Raw genomic sequence first — 19,276 nt, 5'->3', positions numbered from 1 at the left:
CAGCTTCGGCTTCGTTGCTTTTGTGACTTTGGGGTGGGAATGCTCTGGGAGCGATCTGCGAACTGACTTGCGATCAGCCGGTTCGGCAGCGACGCCCAAGTCGATCCCGCTGGGAGAATTCGAGCTACCTGCTCTACGATCAGCGACTAACGAGCAGCATCGGAAGTCAATGTAACCTTCGAACAATACCGACAGCAGAAGTGAGCGATAGCAAGGAGCTCGGCCGTCTTGGAGAGCATTTGGTGGTGTTGGTGGCTTGCAGAGCCGCTCACGGAAAGGCAGGTCTTCGTCACTCTGCCAAAGTTCACCGCTCTTCCGCTCTACCTACTACCTTATCCGTACCTCCACAACACACAAACCCCCCGATACAGCACCTCACACGCCCACATTTACATCTCTCCGGCGCTTCCATGACGTTCTGGTAGTCATTTCACTTTGATGCAACAAGAGTCTCTTCGCGCGGTCTCCCGGCGGTAGGGCTCGGAGTTAGTGACCGCTTGGCCGCGGCTCACTTCACTCTACTTCAATTCACTCGCCCGCCGAGCACACGAGTACATCGCGGAAAGACGCCCGTGCCTACGACGGCCATGGGCTTTCCGCTTCAGATACCACCCGATATACGCGTCTTCGAGGTCCACCGTGCATTAGTCACCATTCGCCATTCTTTTGCTGAATGAAGATCGCTTCAACAGCATCAAGATGCTCGGGCAGCTGTTCCACCGTCGAGGGTCGCAACGCCAACACGCCCAAGTCGAATCGTCAACCGAAGACAGCCATACTCGTAACCTGCTATTCCCAGAAGCGTCAGTCTTCCACCAGCCCGAGGCTCAAGCATACCCTCTACCAGCACCCTCAATCCACTCGGGCAGTCCGGGTAGTGGGTTCTACGACAGCACATTAGGAGAAATCGATCTCGAACAAGCACGAGACATTAGGATACTTGTAGCTCAAGACGATGCAGGCAACCTGCCGAGGACCATCCTCTTCGACTCAAAGCCCGGTAGCGAATATACAAATCCCGCCAGCAGCCCTATCAGTTCAAAAGGCGCGAGAGCACCTGGTAGACCACAGTCGCCTCGTGCGACAAACGCGGGCACTGCCGGACATTCACGTACTTCGTCTTTGGTATCCACGCCCAGATCCCCTATAGGAAGCGCCTTCCAGCGAAGCCGCACTCGCAATGCATCAATATCATCCATGCCGGGCATTGAAGAAAGCTCACAGAGCAGTCGTGCAAAAGACCCAGATGACTTGACCAAAACATGTCTGGACTGCATGTTCGGAAACACTGCCATGAGCTATCGCGGACCTAGCAACAAGATTCACATCATACCCTTGGACTCGAGATCTATTGATTCGGCCACTGTCAGTCCAATAGCTAGCGATGGGTATCACTCCTTTGGCAAGGCAGAAGGCCGCAGGCGAAGCCGTCTCGCCAAGTCCTTCACCCCAGCAAACCCGCCTCCGGAACTTTCAACCTCAGCACCGACTGCTGAGGGACCGGAACTGCCTAGCAAAGCGGAGCGACGCCGCACCATACTAATCACTCGCACCTTCTCGGTTGCCGGTCCAGAAGACACCGAAGTGGTTGACAGCAGCAACGCCCGTACGCCCACTCCTCGTGATCCGGTCTCTCCCGACAATAGTTATCCCTTCCCGCGAGTGCCTGTAAACGGACCAGCAAGCCAGTCAAGACGGCGACGGGTGAAGCCGCGAAAGTCGCCCATGTATGCAATCACTATCATCATATCCCTTCCAGTAGCATCAAGCTCTACGCCTTCCCGGTCAAATTCGCAGCTCCCCAGACCCGGCAGCCTGAAACCGGGTTCACTTCCTGGACGCGACTCGCTCGGCTCATCTTTCGATTCGGATAGGCGAGCTGGCTGGGCTTTTGTTGATCCCGCCTTCGGTGTTGACTCGCTGCTGTCCGCTTCGTTCTGCAGTGATGTCGATGATCGGGTAGACGTCGTTGGCCAGCACTGGGATGTCATCACACGAACACTGACAAGCCTCCAATTCGCTGTGCAAGGGAAGATTCTCGCAGTGTTCAAGCAACTCGATGCTACCGTTCCACTGATCAAGCAGCCAACTACGGACACTCCATCCCGCATACCAAATCGGGAGCTGCACCTGACATATTCGCGCCCGCAAATACTGATGATTGAGCCGTACGCGTTCATGAACGATGGTAAGATCAAAGCGGCTGTTGAACTTGCTGCAGAAAGAGTAGTGCGCGGATTGAGGATACCCCGAGTAGCCACTGGCCAGGGCATTGACAGATACCCAGGCCGATGGGGCGTCTGGCGCGAAGAAGCTCGATGGCTGGGCAGGTACGGTGGAGGCAAGGAGCAAAACTATTTCTTCTTCAATCTCATGACCGCATTCTTGGGCAATCACACAGAGTGGCTTGATATACTAGGTCCGAAGTGGGCCCGGAGAAAGCACCGGGAACAGCAAAAGGTCAACGCAGGCGAGGACATGACGCTCTACAGCCGGACAATCATCGTGTCGGAAGACAAAATGGCGGCACGAAGATGGATCTTTCTCCTTGCGGCTTTCCTGCCGGCTTACTCACACCCTTCCTGCGAGAACGCATCACCACCTCGGCCCGGCACATCTTCTTCGGTCAGAGGCTATTCACAGTCACCCCCTGCTACCGGACCTGTGTCGAGACAGCAGAGTCTTCGTCGGACGATCAATCGCAAAAACAAGGGCAGTCAACCGAACATGCGATCAGGTCTCCGTGATCAGGAAGCGCAAAGTGTGAACTCCGATGACAAGACCGAAATCGCAGTCCCAGGCGTGATCGAGCCAATACACCAGTCAGGTCGACGAGCATCGGACGCTCGATCGATCATGCCTGCCAACCTTCATGTTCCTGCTGTGACCGAGAGCGTTGCACGGAAGAGCACCACTGCAACCCCGTCTACAGTCACTCCGGATACCGCAGTGCCCGTTGTGCATTTCACCGTGCAACGTACCAACTCTGGAATGAGTGTTGCAGCTGAGCAGCATCGGCCTCAGAGCAGCAGCAGTTTAGCGTCAGTTAACCTTATACACACGTTGCAGCGGAACAATACCGCGAACGCAAGCAGTAGTGGCTCTCAAGGAGGTAGCCGCTGGGGAAGCCTCATGAGTCTGTGGAGCGGCAGTAATCGCAGGTCATCTTCTACCGATCACAGCGACATTCTCCAGTCCACAGACGATGGTCTCGGGACTCTCCCATACGCAAACCGACGCCCTCTCGACCTTAAACAGTCTTCAACCAAGCTGGAGCAGATGGTGCAGGAGCTTGCTGTCGCCGATGGTGAACTCTATCAAGAAGATCTCGAGTCTTATGCGGCGGCGGCCGCTGACGAGTGCCAAGCAACACTCGTCAAAGCGAGTGATCCGTCTTTGCCACTAGCTTCACCCAATGTGCCCATCCCAGAGCGGCCAAAGGCTCCCTACACTCCGCCGCTAAAGCTGTCGGTCAATGAGAAGGATGGTGTAATAGACGTGGAAATACCCTTCCCTTCTTTCGGCTCGCCAATGCAGTCACCCTCAATGGGCGGCTTCGCCTCCGAGTCCAGTGCAGAAGGATCCAGCTTCGGTCACTCGTCATTCTTCTACAATCCTCACCGAGAGAACGAGCAGCCAGTCAACGTTGCAGGCTGGCTTGGTACTTTCCACCCAGACTTCGCTCTACAGGGCGTACGCCCGTATCCAGAACTCGACAAAGAGATCCGCCGCGCCATGAGCGCAGAACCCACCCCCGTAGCCGCCGCCGCTACCTCCAACCTCGACCAGGGCCCCGTAGAGAAGTGGGTAGATGTCTGCACCTCGCTAATCGCAGACTGCCGCACCTTCACCGTCAAGCGCATCAAGCTCCGCCGCCTCGTTAGGCTAATACCGCCGCCGGGTCAGCCGGGGACCACTTCCGGATTATCCGCTCCGCCACGCTCACAGTACGGTAATCCCTACCTGCAATCGAACCCCGCAGCCCGCATGCCCGAGGCGGAGATCCACCTCGATGAGGAGTTCACGGAGGAGCCGATCGTGGACACGGATGACACGCTCATGAAGGCACTGGAGAAGGCGCTGGCGGTTAGTGGGCCGAACTCGCGCAACCAATCGGCTTCTTCGTCACGCTCGAGCTCGAGACGCGGAAGGCAGGGTCAAAGGTCGGGTTCGGATGTTACGCCTACGCTCGACATCCCAAGAGGCGAGTGTAAGCAGCTGGTCTTTGGGGCACTCGAGCAGGTTGTCAAGAGCGTCAAGGCGGAGCGAGAGGCGCAGGGGAAGCAGGTGCAGGGCCAGGCGCAAGGGTCTGAGGGGAAGGGCAAGATTAAAGCGGGGAAGGCTGCCGAGAGTACGTTGAAAGAGGGCGTAAGGAAGTGGCTTAATGAGGTGGAATAGCGTCTCTCCATCAACTACTTCCAATTTACAAGGGCTAGGAGGACATACGGGCGGTTTGTTGCATTTTCGGAGCGGGAGTTGCTACGAGGTATGCCTCGCGGCACTTACGACTGATGACTTGGACGGCCGACTTTCTTCGCGTCTTCCAGGGCGGCCATAGAGGGTTTTCACGGCTTGTCAGAGCCCATGGTCTCAGAATTTGGCTCATCACTGTACAACATCTGGAGCAGCTCCGCTGTGCTTTTGAGCTTGAGCTTGAGCTTCACGATACCTTTGCTGCGATTCAGCGGAGCCTGTCGGCGAGCAGGAGTTTTCTTGGGAGCCACAACTGCATTCTGGCAGTGCTTCCTCTGGGGAAGCATCGGGATGACTGCCGATAGGTATTCGTAGTCATAATACTGGGAAGTTGCTTTGATCGAATAGATTTGTCTTGCTCAACGCTAAATCGTATGACCTGATGCTTTGTGTTACAGATTGTCCCCCTGAATGAGCATTCACCTATGAAGTGCTATCGGCTGGGTTCCAGGTATGCATTCAGATTACATCAGAAAACTGAGGTATTTTGCTAGCCCACTTTGCGAGCCGCTCACAAATCCCATGTCAGCATCTTGGCGGATTCCAAATGATGACGAAAGCCCGCTGCCCCGCCAAAGTTGCGCCCAGCTCGGAGCTCGCGCGCAACGACCCTTATGAATCGATGATCACTTCATATAAATACCACGCTGTGTTCGTAGCTTCGCTAGCCATCTTGCTTGTCTCCATATACACCACAGGAGATCGGCAGTACATGAACTCAATTGCCTCCCGCGTGCGACTCATCGGCAACCATCTCATCCCGCGCTCAGTAGTACCACAAATCTTCAGCGCAAGGATGTCGGTGAGTGCGCACAGGAGCACAGGGCAGAGATTAGGCTAACTGCGGTCCAGACACAGGAGAAGAAGAACGATATCCTGAATTGGGTGGATCCGAAGGATAAATCCGGAGAGTTCAAGCGCCAGCAGTCCATATTCAGGAACCACATTTCAAAAGATCCAGGCGCGGAGTTCCCGCCTGAGAAGGACCGATATCACCTCTATGTCTCATATGCGTGTCCCTGGGGTAAGCGTTCTTGGTGGTTGAGGTAGCCAGGCCGCTAACAGGCGTCCAGCGCACCGGACGCTCATCGTGCGCAAGTTGAAGGGGCTAGAGGATATCATCTCCTTCACCTCCGTACACTGGGAAATGTTGGACAAGGGTGAGTACACCGGCCTAGGCTCTATGGCAACATTGCTAAAGCATCACAGGGTGGCGTTTCGCGGAGAAAGACGAGAAAGTACCGGGCGAGAACGTGACGCCAGATCCCCTACACCCTGAGTATACGCATCTCCGCGAGATATACTTCGAGAACAACAAGGACTACGAGGGCCGCTTCACCGTGCCTACGTTATACGACAAGAAGCAGAAGAAGATTGTGAACAACGAGAGCGCCGACATCATCCGAATGCTGTACTACGTTTTTGACGACCTACTGGAGGACAAATACAAGAAGCTGGATCTGTTTCCCGAGGATCTGAGAAGCACGATCGAGGAGACGAACGAGTGGACATACAACGATATCAACAACGGAGTGTACAAGTCAGGCTTCGCTACGTACGCGCCCTCCTCCCTACCCCACCCTCAGCCTGCCCGCCCCAGCTGACAACCCACAGCACCCAAGAAGCTTACGAAAAGAACGTCAAAACCCTCTTCTCATCCCTCGACCGCGCCGAATCCGACCTCTCCAAGTCCCCCGGCCCCTACTACCACGGCGACCGCCTCACCGAAGCCGACATCCGCCTCTACACGACCATCATCCGCTTCGACTGCGTCTACGTCCAGCACTTCAAGTGTAACCTGCGCGACATCCGCTCCGGCTACCCCGCGCTGCACAAATGGGTCCGCAACCTGTATTGGGATGTGCCCGCGTTCGGAGAGACGACGGAGTTCACGCATATTAAGAACCATTACACGAAGAGCCATCGCCAGATTAATCCGCTGAGTATTACGCCCCTGGGACCGGAACCGCCGATCTTGCCCAAGGATAGGGAGGTTGCTACCGCGGAGGCGCTGGTGAAGAACCAGAAGGAATGAATCCCGGAGGTTCGGATGGGTGGAAGTCTGGGGGTTGGAGGAAGAAGTCCGAGGAAGAGTCCGAGGAAGAGCACCCTTTCGGGCCGGTGGTAGTGGTAACTTTGGATCTGGTGCAAGTGTGGTGAATCTGACGTGATGTTTGGAGATTGTAGTCAAAAGGCTGAAATACCTTGAATGAAGCTACTCTACATACTGAGATGACAGTCATGTCAATTTTGAGTAATGTCTCTCTAACAAAGATACTCCCACCGCCTTGTCCCTGAGTTGATGATCGACCAAAACTCCATGCCAAGACCTCCGCGGCTAAACTCCGCCACATCCCTGCATCCTCACCTTTTCGCCGCAACTCATCTTCACCTAATCTATCGAACAACCCAAAGCGCGACTCTGCGCGCCGCCACCACTGAACCTCCTCTCAAAAACGCTCACACCCACACCCGTACGCCTACACATATCCTTCGTAACCGCCCGCCCGCACTCCACACTCCACAAACATCAACCATGGACGACGACCTTACCTCCCTGGAACTCCTCTCCCTAATTTCGCGCATAACTTCCGAACTACAAAACCACCTCGGCATCGCCGACAAGACACTCGCCGAGTTCGTCATAGACCAACACACGCAATGCGCGTCGCTGGCCGAGTTCAGGGCCGCGCTTGAGGCGCTCGGCGCGGATTTCCCACCCAGTTTGGTCGAGAGTGTTGATCGCCTTGTGCGGGGGATGCATCCGGCGTATCGGGGGAAGGGGAAGGGGGAGAACGGGGGAGGGGGAAAGGGAGGAAGGGAGGAGGAGGAGGGAGATAGGAGGGAGAGAGTTTTTAGGGGGTTGGCTATTCCGGATAGGGAACCGAGTTTCCAGGACGGGGATGCGGATGCGGATGCGGACGACACCTTTGCGGCGCTGGAGGGGCTGGCGCCGAGGAAGGCTGGGAATGGAACTACAGAGGCAGACGCGAAGAAGGATGCGCTAGACGACACGTTTGCGATGCTCGAGGGCTTGGCTGGTAAGTCGGGCGCGCAGCCGACGCGGAAACGGAGTATCAGCCCTGCTGAGAACGGGGAGAGGGAACGGAGGAGTAGGAAGAGGAATAAGTACCGCTCGAGGTCGAGATCGCGCAGTCGGGAGAGGCGGACGAAGAACGACGAATATGTGTTCGAGGATGAGTTTGGCCGCATGAGGACTGCACCGAGGGAGCCGAACGGACACAGCGAACGGAAAAGTAGGAGGAGAAGGAAGAGCATGGACGAGGATGAGCAATTTCGCAGACCGCCGACGCCGGAAATAGATGACGAGCCGGTCTTGCACAAGGTCTACAGAGGACGGGTCACGGGCGTCAAAGACTTCGGCGTCTTTGTCAACCTTCAGGGCGTCAAGGGGAGAGTCGATGGGCTGGTCCATGTCTCAGCGATGCAGGAGGGCGCCAGAGTCAACCATCCGTCGGATCTGGTCTCGCGAAATCAAGAGGTCTGGGTCAAGGTCATGAAGATGGAGAACAACAGGGTCAGCTTGAGCATGAAGGAAGTGGATCAGTCTACTGGGCAAGATCAGAAGCCGGAGAGGCGACTCGCTTCCGGGGCAAACATGATGGGCCTAGGGGACACCTCGAACGGTGACGGCCGCTACGGCAACCTCACCTCAGATGTTCCTGTGATCGAGGGCAACATGAACGGCAAGAGCAATCGGAATCGAAAGAGGATGACTAGTCCAGAGCGGTGGGAGATCAAGCAGCTAATCGCTTCCGGCGCGATATCCGCTCAGGACTACCCGGACATTGACGAGGACTACAACGCTGCAATGAACGGTGGAGAGATTGAGGAAGAGGAGGATGTAGACATTGAGGTGAGAGAGGAAGAACCACCCTTCTTAGCTGGACAGACAAAGCAGTCTCTAGAACTGTCGCCCATACGAGTGATCAAGGCGCCAGATGGTTCACTCAACAGAGCAGCGATAGCTGGAGACTCCCTTGCAAGAGAACGACGAGATCTACGGCAGCAAGAAGCACAAGACAAGGCCGCGCAGGAAGCGAGCCGAGTCGATCTTCAGTCACAATGGCAGGATCCTATGGTTGCGCCAGATCAGCGCAAGTTTGCAAGCGATTTGCGTCAGGCACGTCCGAATCAGAACAGCGAAGCGGTACCTGAGTGGAAGCGGATTACCCAAGGCAGGGAACAAACTGGCAAAAGGACAGACATGTCCATCAAGGAGCAGCGAGAATCTCTACCGATATTCAAGTTGCGGAAACAGCTGATCGACGCAGTGCATGCTAACCAGCTCTTGATCGTCGTCGGAGACACTGGCTCAGGCAAGACCACGCAGTTAACGCAATACCTCGCTGAGGCCGGTTTTGCGAACGAAGGCATGATCGGCTGCACACAGCCCCGTCGTGTCGCCGCCATGTCTGTGGCCCAGCGTGTAGCAGAGGAAGTTGGTTGCAAACTAGGCCATGAGGTCGGCTATACGATACGCTTCGAGGACTGCACCAACGCCGACACCAAGATCAAGTATATGACGGACGGCATCATGCAGAGGGAGATCCTACTAGATCCGCTACTCGGCAAGTACTCCGTCATCATGTTGGATGAAGCGCACGAGCGTACAATCGCAACGGACGTACTGTTCGGACTCCTCAAGAAGGCGTTAAAGAGGAGGCCGGATCTGAAGGTCATCGTTACCTCTGCCACGCTCGACGCGGAGAAGTTCTCCGAGTATTTCTACAACTGCCCCATCTTCACCATCCCCGGCCGCACTTATCCAGTCGAGATTATGTACTCGCGAGAACCAGAGTCCGATTACTTGGATGCTGCATTGGTTACCGTGATGCAGATTCACCTGACGGAACCGCCAGGGGATATCTTGCTTTTCTTGACTGGCAAAGAAGAGATCGATACAAGTTGCGAGATCCTATACGAACGCATGAAGGCTTTAGGTCCCAGTGTCCCAGAGCTTCTCATCTTGCCTATCTACGGTGCGCTGCCAAGCGAGGTTGCAAGCCGCATCTTCGAGCCGGCACCACCCGGCAGCAGGAAGGTAGTCATTGCAACCAATATTGCAGAGACATCCATCACCATTGACGGCATCTATTACGTTGTTGACCCCGGTTTCGTCAAGCAGACTGCTTATGATGCCAAGTTGGGAATGGACAGACTCCAAGTCACACCCATCTCGCAAGCACAGGCCAAGCAGCGAGCCGGCAGAGCCGGCAGAACCGGGCCCGGAAAGTGCTTCAGGCTATATACCGAAGCCGCATTCCAATCTGAGATGCTCCCTACCACAATCCCCGAGATCCAGCGCCAGAACCTCTCCAACACGATCCTGATGCTCAAAGCAATGGGCATCAACGACCTGCTTCACTTCGACTTCATGGACCCACCCCCCACCAACACCATGCTGACAGCCCTCGAAGAACTCTACGCGCTCTCCGCGCTCGACGACGAAGGCCTCCTCACGCGCCTCGGCCGCCAAATGGCCGACTTCCCCATGGAGCCGGCCCTCGCAAAAACGCTGATCGTGTCCGCGAGCATGTCCTGCTCCGACGAGCTGCTGAGCATCGTCGCCATGATCTCCGCCGTACAGAGCGTCTTCCACCGGCCGAAGGACAAGCAGCAGCAAGCCGATCAGAAGAAAGCCAAGTTCCACGACCCGGCGGGCGACCACCTGACGCTGCTGAACGTGTACAACGGCTGGAAGCAGAGCAAGTTCAGCGTGCCATGGTGCTACGAGAACTTCATCCAGCCGCGCAATATGAAGCGCGCGCAGGACGTGCGGACCCAACTCCTGACGATTCTCGAGCGCCATCGGCTCAAGGTCGTCAGCTGTGGCCGCGACACAACCCGCGTGCGACAGGCGCTCTGCGCAGGTTTCTTCCGCAACGCCGCGCGCAAGGATCCACAGGAAGGCTACAAAACCCTTGTCGAAGGCACGCCCGTCTACATGCACCCCTCCTCGGCGCTGTTCGGGAAGCCGGCCGAGCATGTGATTTATCATAGCTTGGTCGAGACGACGAAGGAGTATATGCATAATGTCACAGCTATCGAGCCTAAGTGGCTGGTCGAGGCTGCACCGACGTTCTTTAAGGTCGCGGGGAGGGATGGGTTGAGTAAGAGGAAGAAGGCGGAGAGGATTCAGCCGCTGCACAATCGGTTTGCGGGCGAGGATGACTGGAGGTTGAGTGCGCAGAGGAGGCAGGGGAGGGGAGGGGGTGGAACTTGGGGGTAGTGGAGGTGGAGCCAGTGTTTGTGCGCAGCTGTGCGTTGGGAAGGGACATATGCACTAGGGGTTGCCGATATATTCATGCCTCGTAGTATCAATCTACGTCTGTTTTTCTTGAGCTAAATTGCGCGGAAATGTGTGAGAGCGCTGGTGATCAAGTCTTAATATATTCTCAAGTCGTCTCAAACAGTGACGTTCATTTCCCGAGCCGCCGCCGCCCTTCATAGACGCGTTCCTGGTCATCATATGTCGGAATGCCCTCAGATGTGCGAGCTTCGCGTGCGCTGCACTAACAGAGCCAACGAGTTCAACATCTTAGCCAGAAAGTCTGGGTGATCCTTTCGATGAGGAATGCATGGGAGGCACGTCTCCTAGCAGGCGTTGATTGCATCCCTGCCCTTTGTACACACCATCTGTGGCTGCCGATCGACCGGCTCAGTAAGGCTTTTAGGACCGGCTCCGCCGCTCCTTTCGTTGCGCTGCTCGGATGTTCGGCCCATTGTCGACGTTCCAGCAGTCATGCCAGTTCCCTCCACGTCATTCCTGCGGGTAATCTGATAACGGCTTGCCTCTCAGAGTAGTGTCCGTTCAACGGTGTATCGCGGCTGCCCAGAAGAAAGGCTCGGGGGTTGCTGGAACCCGCTGTCGGGGAAGCTACCGGACTGATGCGTCGCTCAGCTCAGCTTCCCGTTGTCTGTGAAGCTTTTGTATGATGTAGCTGCCCTAGAGTCGGGATAGGGACGGCATAGATGGAGGATTGTCATCCCTAGGCATGTAAACAGCAGCGCTGAGGGCGAGCGACTACAGAATCTGTCGTAAATTGTTGGCATAGTGTCGTATATGGCCGCCGTCCCTCATCCCGCACTGTTGCAATCGTCGTCAGCGTCAAGAAGACTTCTTCGTGCTTCATCCTCGCTCGTATCTTGCTGCCTCCATTCCCTCAAACCGGCGTAACGTCCAAACTTGACGATCTTCTTAGTCTCCCCCACCGTCCCAAAGCTCACATGCTCGATCTTGCCGATTCCCAGCCCACCGCCACCATAAACCTCAGCCTCGTCAGCCTCCTCCAGCAGCACGCCAAACCTAAGCTTCGTCCTCCTCAGCTCCTCCGGGAACGGATCCGAGCCGAGGCACGCGCCAACGCTCAAATGGTCGATCGTCGGGTTCCGGGTCGTGACCATGATGCGGCTAAACAGCGTGTCCGACGCCACCCCATTCGAGTACATACTCATACCCCCGACCACCAAAAACACGCCCGCCACAAAAACCACCGCCGCATACCCGACCCACAGGCCCCCGGGGTAGTATTTATACACATTCACCGCGCGCTCCTTGGTGCAAGGCACAGAGACATTATCCGCGATGATGAGGTGTGGCTCGCTCAGCAGCGTGAGGATCATGTCTTCGTACACGCTCTGGATTTGCGCCATCAGGTCCGGCACGGGATAGCTGATGCGCTGGTCAATAAGCCGCGTGTCCGAGATCGCGGAGCGCGTGAGCTTATACACGCCTTCGTCTGTGATGGTCCCGGCGAGAAAGTTGCGCAGTAGCCGGCCCAGAGCATGATATGCGGCGACGAGCTTGTAGCGGTAGACGTCGGTGTTAGGTCTTACGAAGTTTGTGGTCGGGTGGGCGGTGCCGCTGCCGTTGGGGCCGCGGTGCCAGGTCGTGTCGATGATGGGGTGCAGGAAGGTCCGGGAGGTCACGTGTCCGGACTGGATGCCGTCGACGGAGGTCAGAGACACCTTGTACACTGTCTCGTAGTGCTCGCATTTGAAGATCTTGGGGATGCGGACGGTTGACCAGGTGGCGGCGTAGGGGGAGTCGGCAGGCCAGGCTTCCCCTGTGTCGATGGCGTAGCCGATCCAGATTACTGGCTCTGTCTCGAAGACTCCTAAGTGAGGAGGATACGGCGGCTTCTTTTGGAGCGGCTGCCCGTTGCTCCCCGTCGGAACTTGGGGCCGGATGTACTCGCCTTGCTCCACCTCTGCCATGTAGATCAAACGGCCCTTTGGCGCTAACTCAGAAGTATTGAAGGGCACCCCCGTCGCTGACTCCAACTCGTCATGATCGAGATAGAGGCCACTGGCGACCTCTGTGCATTTGTAACCAGGGCCTTTGAACTCGAGAGGGTACGTGCAATTCCACCCTGCCTCGCATGATCGATGACCTGTCTCGACGACATTGACCGGCCGCTTTGTATAGGCGGACAACATGGAGAGCTTCGAGGCGGCCTTGCTTGGCTGGTCGTAGTAATCAAAGTAGCCTGCAGTGGCGTTGATGTCTGTGGTGTTCCAGTACATCAACTGGTAGCCGGGATAATCTTTAGTATTTCGGAAGTTGTTAAAGGACTCGCGAGTAAAGTTCAGCGTTGGCACCGACGAGCAGAGTGTTTCGTTTCTTTTAATCGCAATCTCGGAAGTCAATGAAGCCGGCGACAAGACGGCAGCCAACGGAATCAACCAGGTCGCGAGAGCCATGAAAGTTGCCAGCTTCGCGTTCTTAATCATTTCCCACTTTCGAAACTCGGTTGGGTCTTCACAGGCGGCGAAAAGGCCGTCAATGGCGCTCACCGTCATAGCTTTGGAGCGGAACGTGTGCCAGATGCGTTGCCGATAGCTCACCACCACGGAGCCGACGAGGGTCGCTTTGACGAAGAATGCAAACGCGACTCCGAACCGTCCCATCTTCACTTGATCTACCGCCGGCTGGCCGGCTAAAGAAGCGTAGAAGTGATGATGACCTATCGCCGCCGCGACGCCCATGACGAAGAGGGACACCATGATGACTGGTGACGCCCAGTGAACCCCCCATTGCGCCACTTCAGCGGCGCGCTTCGCGACCAGACTCTGGGTATCGGGATCTGAGCGAAAGCGCGACATAGATGTACTGAACGTCCTCTCGGAGGCTGTGGCAGGTGATTTAAACATTGATAAGTGGTCGGCGGAAGGAGTGGTAGCAGGGAGGGCACTGTAATCGCCTGATCTATTGCCACGGGCGAAATAGCCTGTGGGAGGCAATTTTCCTGAATAGTGTAGATTCGGAGAAAAGCTCGAAGATCCCTGGGTGATCTCTGGCGAGCGCCATGACGGGCTTGTTTGCCGCTGTGTGCCGGTGGAATCGAAAGCGTCGCCAGATCTGTCTACGCGGCCAAAATAGCCTGTTGAGGATGATTGCCGTCGAAATTGCAGGCCCGGGGAAGAACCTGCGGAATCTTGAGTGATCTCTGGTGAGCGCCATGACGGACTGGTGATGCCATGCATCTCGACAGAGTCATGCTGCTGATCAAGGGGGTCGTAAGACACTGGAGGAAGCTCCGGCGAGGAATAGGCGGAGGAAGGTCTTCGAGTCGTCATGGTGAGCGAAATATAGCTTTAGGTATGGAGGAATTCGGACTAAGGTACACTCGAGGTGGTGAAGCCGGATTGGCGAGACAGCAGTCGCATGCTACCGCACAGCCCGCTGCTTGGTCTAGATAAGCAGTTGCCTCCTCGTGCTCCGGTTATGCTCCATTGGATGTAGCGGAAAGCTTCTTAGCAGTGAGCAGTAAGCAGGACTGGGCAGGACTGAGCCAGGCGATGATCAGCTAAATCAAGAAGTACTCTAGCGAAGGAACCAGACGAAGACGTAGAGGAAGAGGATTACGGGTCACAAAAGCATGTGGATAAGAGAGAGGGCATCTTGGAGACGCTTAAAAGGCCGGACGTCAGCTCCTCAAGGTTGAGCTCTTCAGCTGAGCTCCCGGCTGTAGGGCGCACCCGCATGTAGACTAGGCTCTTCGATTTCAAGCCACAGCGGCCAGCAGTTGACGGCGGACTGCAGGACACAGCGCAGATGTGCTGACATGTTTCGTCCTGCTCGCGTTTGTTCCCATGAAAGGTTTGTGCAGATTCTGGAGCTTATGGCGTCCCGGTGCGCATGTGGCCGACCCCAAGCTTACCCGCCAGATTTGACGACGCCGGCAGGGATCGTGCTTTGGTGTGTTTTCGGGAAAGCCGTTCCATCGGCTTGCCGACTGCAGAGTAGATAGCGCGGCAGTGAACCATCAGCCTTAGGGAGCAAGGTTTCTCTGTTCTCTCACACGTCCTCCGCAAAGCAAATCCAGGAAACATGCCAAGCCAAGGCTGAGATGCAGCCCTGCTCTACGTGTGTAGGGTGAGGAGGGAGCTTTCGAGCCTTGAAAGTTGGCCTCAGGGGCCTCTGCGCCACGGGGCTGTGTTCCTGCATCTCGTGTCTTGTACTCACTGGCTCCATTTTCGTAGTCACAAATTGTTCTTTTGTCTTCAGTCAAGTATCAGAGGCAGCCCTTCTTCCCTCTGACAGCTGCTAGATTTTGTCTTAATAACATAGCTCATGCTCTACGTGCGTTATGACACCATTGACGCCGGGCGCAATAGGAGAGCCAAAAACGACAATGACACCCAGTCAAAAGGCCAGTGACCCTCTGGAAGCCCCAAAACTGGAGACCTGTTCACCAGACCCTTCGACTTGCCTTGTGGGCGATAAGGGCACAGAAACGCCAAGCAGTACCACCACGTCCGGCGAGATGGACTCCTCACAAAACTCCTCGCTCCTTAAGCAGAAGCCTAGGAAGATCGGATATGTGCTTGACTGGGCCGTTAAGGTTGTTAGTCTTATCGCTGCGATCCTATTCGGTATCTGGGCACCTCTATCGTATAGAGCCACCGTCGATGAAAGTCACAGCAACGACGCAGCGCAGCAGAAGGTCGTGAATGCAATGGAGTCCGCAAATGCACAAGCTTCAAGCGCACTCGACCTTCAGATATCTGCACTTGGCCTCCAGCAATCCGCTGCGAAGGCGCAGAGCGCAATATTAGACGACATCGGGAACCGCATTGCTGCCATGGGGCAGCTCTCCTTAGTGGAGTTCTGCCTCAGCCAGAAAGTGAGATGGATATTTCTTTGCCGGTCGAGTGTACCTGCATAACGAGTAGACCGTGCTATCTGGTAGAAAAATGCTAACCTGGCTCGTAAACTAGTCATACTATCCTTGCATGTCATACTTGAAAGACGTTCACGTTACGAGCCTTATCCGATTCCTAGCCGCCACAACGTCTTCCACGACCAACACTATGGTCACCTCTAGGACGACTCGCCCCACTGACCCTGCTTGGTCAGAGGTTGAATCATTCTACGATATGCCCAGTTCGATCGGTACGATAACGGAGGACAGAGCCTGGAGAGTACTTAATTTGACCACTATGGCAGGGAAAAATAAAGCCCCTAGCACGACCTTCTGCAGGACAACTTTTGACATAGGCTCTTGGGGTTTTCCTCTTACTCTTGGTGCGGATCGGAATCTATGCGGGCCGTCATATGATATATGGGACAATGGAATCCTTGCTAGAATGCTGTCCTTCGGCGCCCTACCACCTCCTGTCATTCTCGGCATGATCACCCCTATCCCGGTTCTTTTGGGCGCTGTCATGGGAGTCTTGGTCTGGAAACACAGTGTCAGCCAAGCCAGACGGCGGTGAGTCCGGCACGAAGACGAGAAATTAGTCATGAAGTGATACGGTGCATTCTATCTACATGTATCGTACATACCTGACTGGCGGGGCATCGGACATGTTCGTCGTAGCAGTGTTGAATCTGAGCGTTCATATAGCCTAGACTGAGTTCTCAATCGGAGCAGAAACATCGCGCTATGTAAAGGCAGACCTTCTTGGTGGTCCAACCGAGGGGTTCTTTGGCTCGGACATCCTAGCCAAGCACCAGTCCATGAGCGTTTCGCTCAAATTTAGATACATCGGGCAAAGCACGTGCTGTTGGCTCCAAGGGCATACAGGATAACAAATCATTTAAGCTAGAGGAACTTAGGGAATATATACAGCTCAACCCTCAAGCCACTACGTCGTCCTACTTTGTCCTAATATTCTTCAGCTTCTTCGGGCTGTATACAAACTGATCCGCATACGCCTTGGGAATAATCCTCCGCTCATTCGGCTCCTGTACGAAATACTCATAGCCCTGCTTGTTCGCGAAATTGATCGCCTCCTCCTTTGTCCTGAATGCGATGCGCTCGCTTTGCTGGAAGTCCGCCGAGCTCTGCCACCCCATCAGCGGGTTCTCCCACCTGTGCCCCTTGCCCAGCACGTCCCAGTCGATCTGCCACATGTGACCGTTCCAGTCGCCCGACTGTGTTGCAGTCTTCACGGGGCGGTAGATACTGCGACCGGTCAGTGTCTATAGTTGCACTTGCTCGAGGAAAGGCGGGGTGGGTGGGGGCGCGAAGCACTCATACCGGACCGTCCGCGCTTGGAGGTCAATTGGCGCGCCGGACAGCACCGCTGCTGCGACCGAAACCCCCGGCTCACTGCCATCCATGACGCGCTTGGGAATGGGCGAGAAGGTCCTACGCAGCCGGTCAAAAAGCGGGTCTTGGCGTTGCTGGAAGGGGTGCGCTACGAGGTTCTGTAGTCGATTGCGACGTTGTAGTCCGGTTGGTGCCGCGGTGCTGCCTCGACTGCATTCTCCGAGGTTATCATTGCGGAGTCGCCGCCGCGTGCTGAGGGTGCATCTTCGGTGGAGGCCTTGGAGTCGGGCTCATCGGTGGCTTTGCTGTAGGCTCGCGAGACTGGGAGAAGGGTTCGTGCAATCGTAGGGCGGACAGCCGATGCGATCAGCCTGGAGCCGATTGACCTTTGGAGAGCTGACATTGTTGCTGTGGGGACTGTCGCTGGAGCTCGTGGATAGAGGTGGTGGTTGCTCTATCCCCGGCTTCGTCGGCCAAGACTTGCCTTACATAAGCGCCGCTCTGCAGGCGCGGGAACCATCATTGCAGCACCCCAGCACAGCACTGCAACGACCGCATCCCACTCGACGTACCAACTTGCTTCAGTTTGCCGGTAAGCCCGAGTTCGACTTATCACCAGCCACAGGTACACTTCCGGTGCCTCAGGGGGCTAATTGGCGCCTAGATCAGCCAGGATGAGCTTCATGCAAAAGCGCGGTCTCTCGACCCTTATCCCCCCCAAAGTATGCCATCCTACTTGCGACTGCTAAACAACGGCTAACATGAAGTCTGAAGATTGCCTCGCCTTCCGTAAGTCGCCTCCATCATCCCTCGCCTATGAGCATAAGCCATGACAGTCGGGCTCGGAAGCCGTTGCGACCGGCTTCGTGCCCCTTCCTCTTTACGATACCACTGGAGACACTTCTACTTTTGGCATGAGCAAGGGCGGATGTGTGCTGACAACCGGAAGGGTATCGGCGCTCAGCAAGATGCCGCACGGATGCACCGGGTCGTGAGCTTCTACGAGAAGCTGCCACGGGGTCCAGCACCGGACCCGAAGCCAAAGGGCCTCCTCCAGAGGTACCAGGCGCGGTACATGGGCAAGAATGCTTCAGCGATGCGTAGGGCTCCGCGCAAACGCTATATGGGATTGAAGTTAGCTAACCGTTTGGGACAGCCATTGTTCACGTCATTGGCGGCCTGATGTTGATCGGCTACATCCAGAACTACTACTTCCATTTGCGTATGTGTTGGGGAAGGTTTGAGCTCACGATTTTTACTAATCGGCTGTAGGTCACCACAAGAACAATGCTCACTGAGGGCGCATATGTGGCTGTTAAAGCATGGATCAGAGCGTTTGGCTGTAAATATTCCTTAGACAAAGCGTGAGCGCAGCGCAACGAATCTGACAGCGTTGTATTGATGATGTGAAGAGAACCACACGATTCGTCGCGAGTGCCCACGGAACAGCCTCCCTTATAGAGATTCACTCCGGAAATTGAGGAAAGAGAAACGAGCTGCCTTACTGCCTGACTGCCTGAGTGCTTTGGCTCTTGCACCTGCCAAACTTGATTCGCGCACGAGCACCCCAACAGCCTTCGCATTTGATACCTAGGTAGTTACGAAGCTGCGACTGATCTGGAGGTCAGTCATCATGAGAAACCACCACCGGTCTCTTTTCGACTGTCGGCGTCAAGCATGACATATCAGAGCTTGAGGTCTGGATCGCTGTTTCCTTGTACCAGAGTTGATGGCTGGGTAGCACCCATAGACCATCCAGGTACTATACCTTATGGCCGAAAGTCTAGCTTAGTCCTAGATTCTATTTCACCCACTTTGTCTCCGTGTTTGTCTCTGGTGAATTCTGTCTTAATCATGGATGAAGTGATCGCTCGTGACCTTGTCGCTTTCAGCCTTATCCGGGTCTTGGCGCTCCGTGAGAGACGACAGACCCAGTGCCACGCTGCAGTACCGTACTCCTTTCTTCAAATAACTGCCTACACGGAGCCCCAAGCGTCCGCTGTCACCTCCCTCATCTGAGCTCGTCACCGAACGAAGCTCGAAGCCGATAGACAGGCTTGCCATCACTCCAGCGCGCCAGCTCATCCCCGAGTCCGCCGCAACCTCACACCTCCACCCGTCGATACGACCCCTCGTAGCCATCATTCTCCTGCGGAAGCGCCTACTTGAAACTCGTGGCGACTTCGAGGACCTGACATTAGGTACAAAGCTCTTCCACTTTGCCGGCGCATGAGGGACGCCTATCCCTTTACAACGAGCTCCGTCGTACTTTATACCTG

At 55.7% G+C, this 19,276-nt stretch overlaps 7 protein-coding genes across 7 annotated transcripts; 5 read left to right on the top strand and 2 right to left on the bottom strand.

Annotated features, from left to right (window-relative positions):
* Positions 1 to 699: 699 nt before the first annotated feature.
* W97_00034 (uncharacterized protein) lies at positions 700 to 4,398 on the top strand (the record flags this gene model as incomplete). Its single annotated transcript, XM_007777952.1, has 3 exons — positions 700 to 1,000; positions 1,055 to 3,297; positions 3,361 to 4,398. The coding sequence occupies 3 exons, from the start codon at positions 700 to 702 to the stop codon at positions 4,396 to 4,398; spliced, it is 3,582 nt and encodes a 1,193-aa protein (XP_007776142.1).
* A 625-nt stretch (positions 4,399 to 5,023) lies between these two features.
* W97_00033 (uncharacterized protein) lies at positions 5,024 to 6,508 on the top strand (the record flags this gene model as incomplete). Its single annotated transcript, XM_007777951.1, has 5 exons — positions 5,024 to 5,275; positions 5,326 to 5,497; positions 5,547 to 5,633; positions 5,683 to 6,028; positions 6,088 to 6,508. The coding sequence occupies 5 exons, from the start codon at positions 5,024 to 5,026 to the stop codon at positions 6,506 to 6,508; spliced, it is 1,278 nt and encodes a 425-aa protein (XP_007776141.1).
* Positions 6,509 to 7,009: 501 nt separating this feature from the next.
* W97_00032 (uncharacterized protein) lies at positions 7,010 to 10,726 on the top strand (the record flags this gene model as incomplete). Its single annotated transcript, XM_007777950.1, has 1 exon — positions 7,010 to 10,726. The coding sequence occupies one exon, from the start codon at positions 7,010 to 7,012 to the stop codon at positions 10,724 to 10,726; it is 3,717 nt and encodes a 1,238-aa protein (XP_007776140.1).
* Positions 10,727 to 11,574: 848 nt separating this feature from the next.
* Positions 11,575 to 13,602, bottom strand: W97_00031 (uncharacterized protein; the record flags this gene model as incomplete). Its single annotated transcript, XM_007777949.1, has 1 exon — positions 11,575 to 13,602. The coding sequence occupies one exon, from the start codon at positions 13,600 to 13,602 to the stop codon at positions 11,575 to 11,577; it is 2,028 nt and encodes a 675-aa protein (XP_007776139.1).
* Positions 13,603 to 15,134: 1,532 nt separating this feature from the next.
* Positions 15,135 to 15,668, top strand: W97_00030 (uncharacterized protein; the record flags this gene model as incomplete). Its single annotated transcript, XM_007777948.1, has 1 exon — positions 15,135 to 15,668. The coding sequence occupies one exon, from the start codon at positions 15,135 to 15,137 to the stop codon at positions 15,666 to 15,668; it is 534 nt and encodes a 177-aa protein (XP_007776138.1).
* A 932-nt stretch (positions 15,669 to 16,600) lies between these two features.
* Positions 16,601 to 17,400, bottom strand: W97_00029 (uncharacterized protein; the record flags this gene model as incomplete). The annotated part of the gene is made up of 3 exons (XM_007777947.1): positions 16,601 to 16,910; positions 16,986 to 17,096; positions 17,150 to 17,400. 3 exons carry the CDS (start codon positions 17,398 to 17,400, stop codon positions 16,601 to 16,603), a joined length of 672 nt encoding a protein of 223 aa, XP_007776137.1.
* A 271-nt stretch (positions 17,401 to 17,671) lies between these two features.
* W97_00028 (F-type H+-transporting ATPase subunit F) lies at positions 17,672 to 18,295 on the top strand (the record flags this gene model as incomplete). The annotated part of the gene is made up of 5 exons (XM_007777946.1): positions 17,672 to 17,719; positions 17,772 to 17,786; positions 17,947 to 18,097; positions 18,154 to 18,219; positions 18,270 to 18,295. 5 exons carry the CDS (start codon positions 17,672 to 17,674, stop codon positions 18,293 to 18,295), a joined length of 306 nt encoding a protein of 101 aa, XP_007776136.1.
* Between the last annotated feature and the right edge of the window lie 981 nt (positions 18,296 to 19,276).

The sequence above is a fragment of the Coniosporium apollinis genome (genome assembly GCF_000281105.1).
Source record: "Coniosporium apollinis CBS 100218 chromosome Unknown supercont1.1, whole genome shotgun sequence".
NCBI lineage: Eukaryota > Fungi > Ascomycota > Dothideomycetes > Coniosporium > Coniosporium apollinis.
Note: the sequence above shows the minus strand (reverse complement) of the source record. Positions and strands in the feature narration are given on the sequence as shown.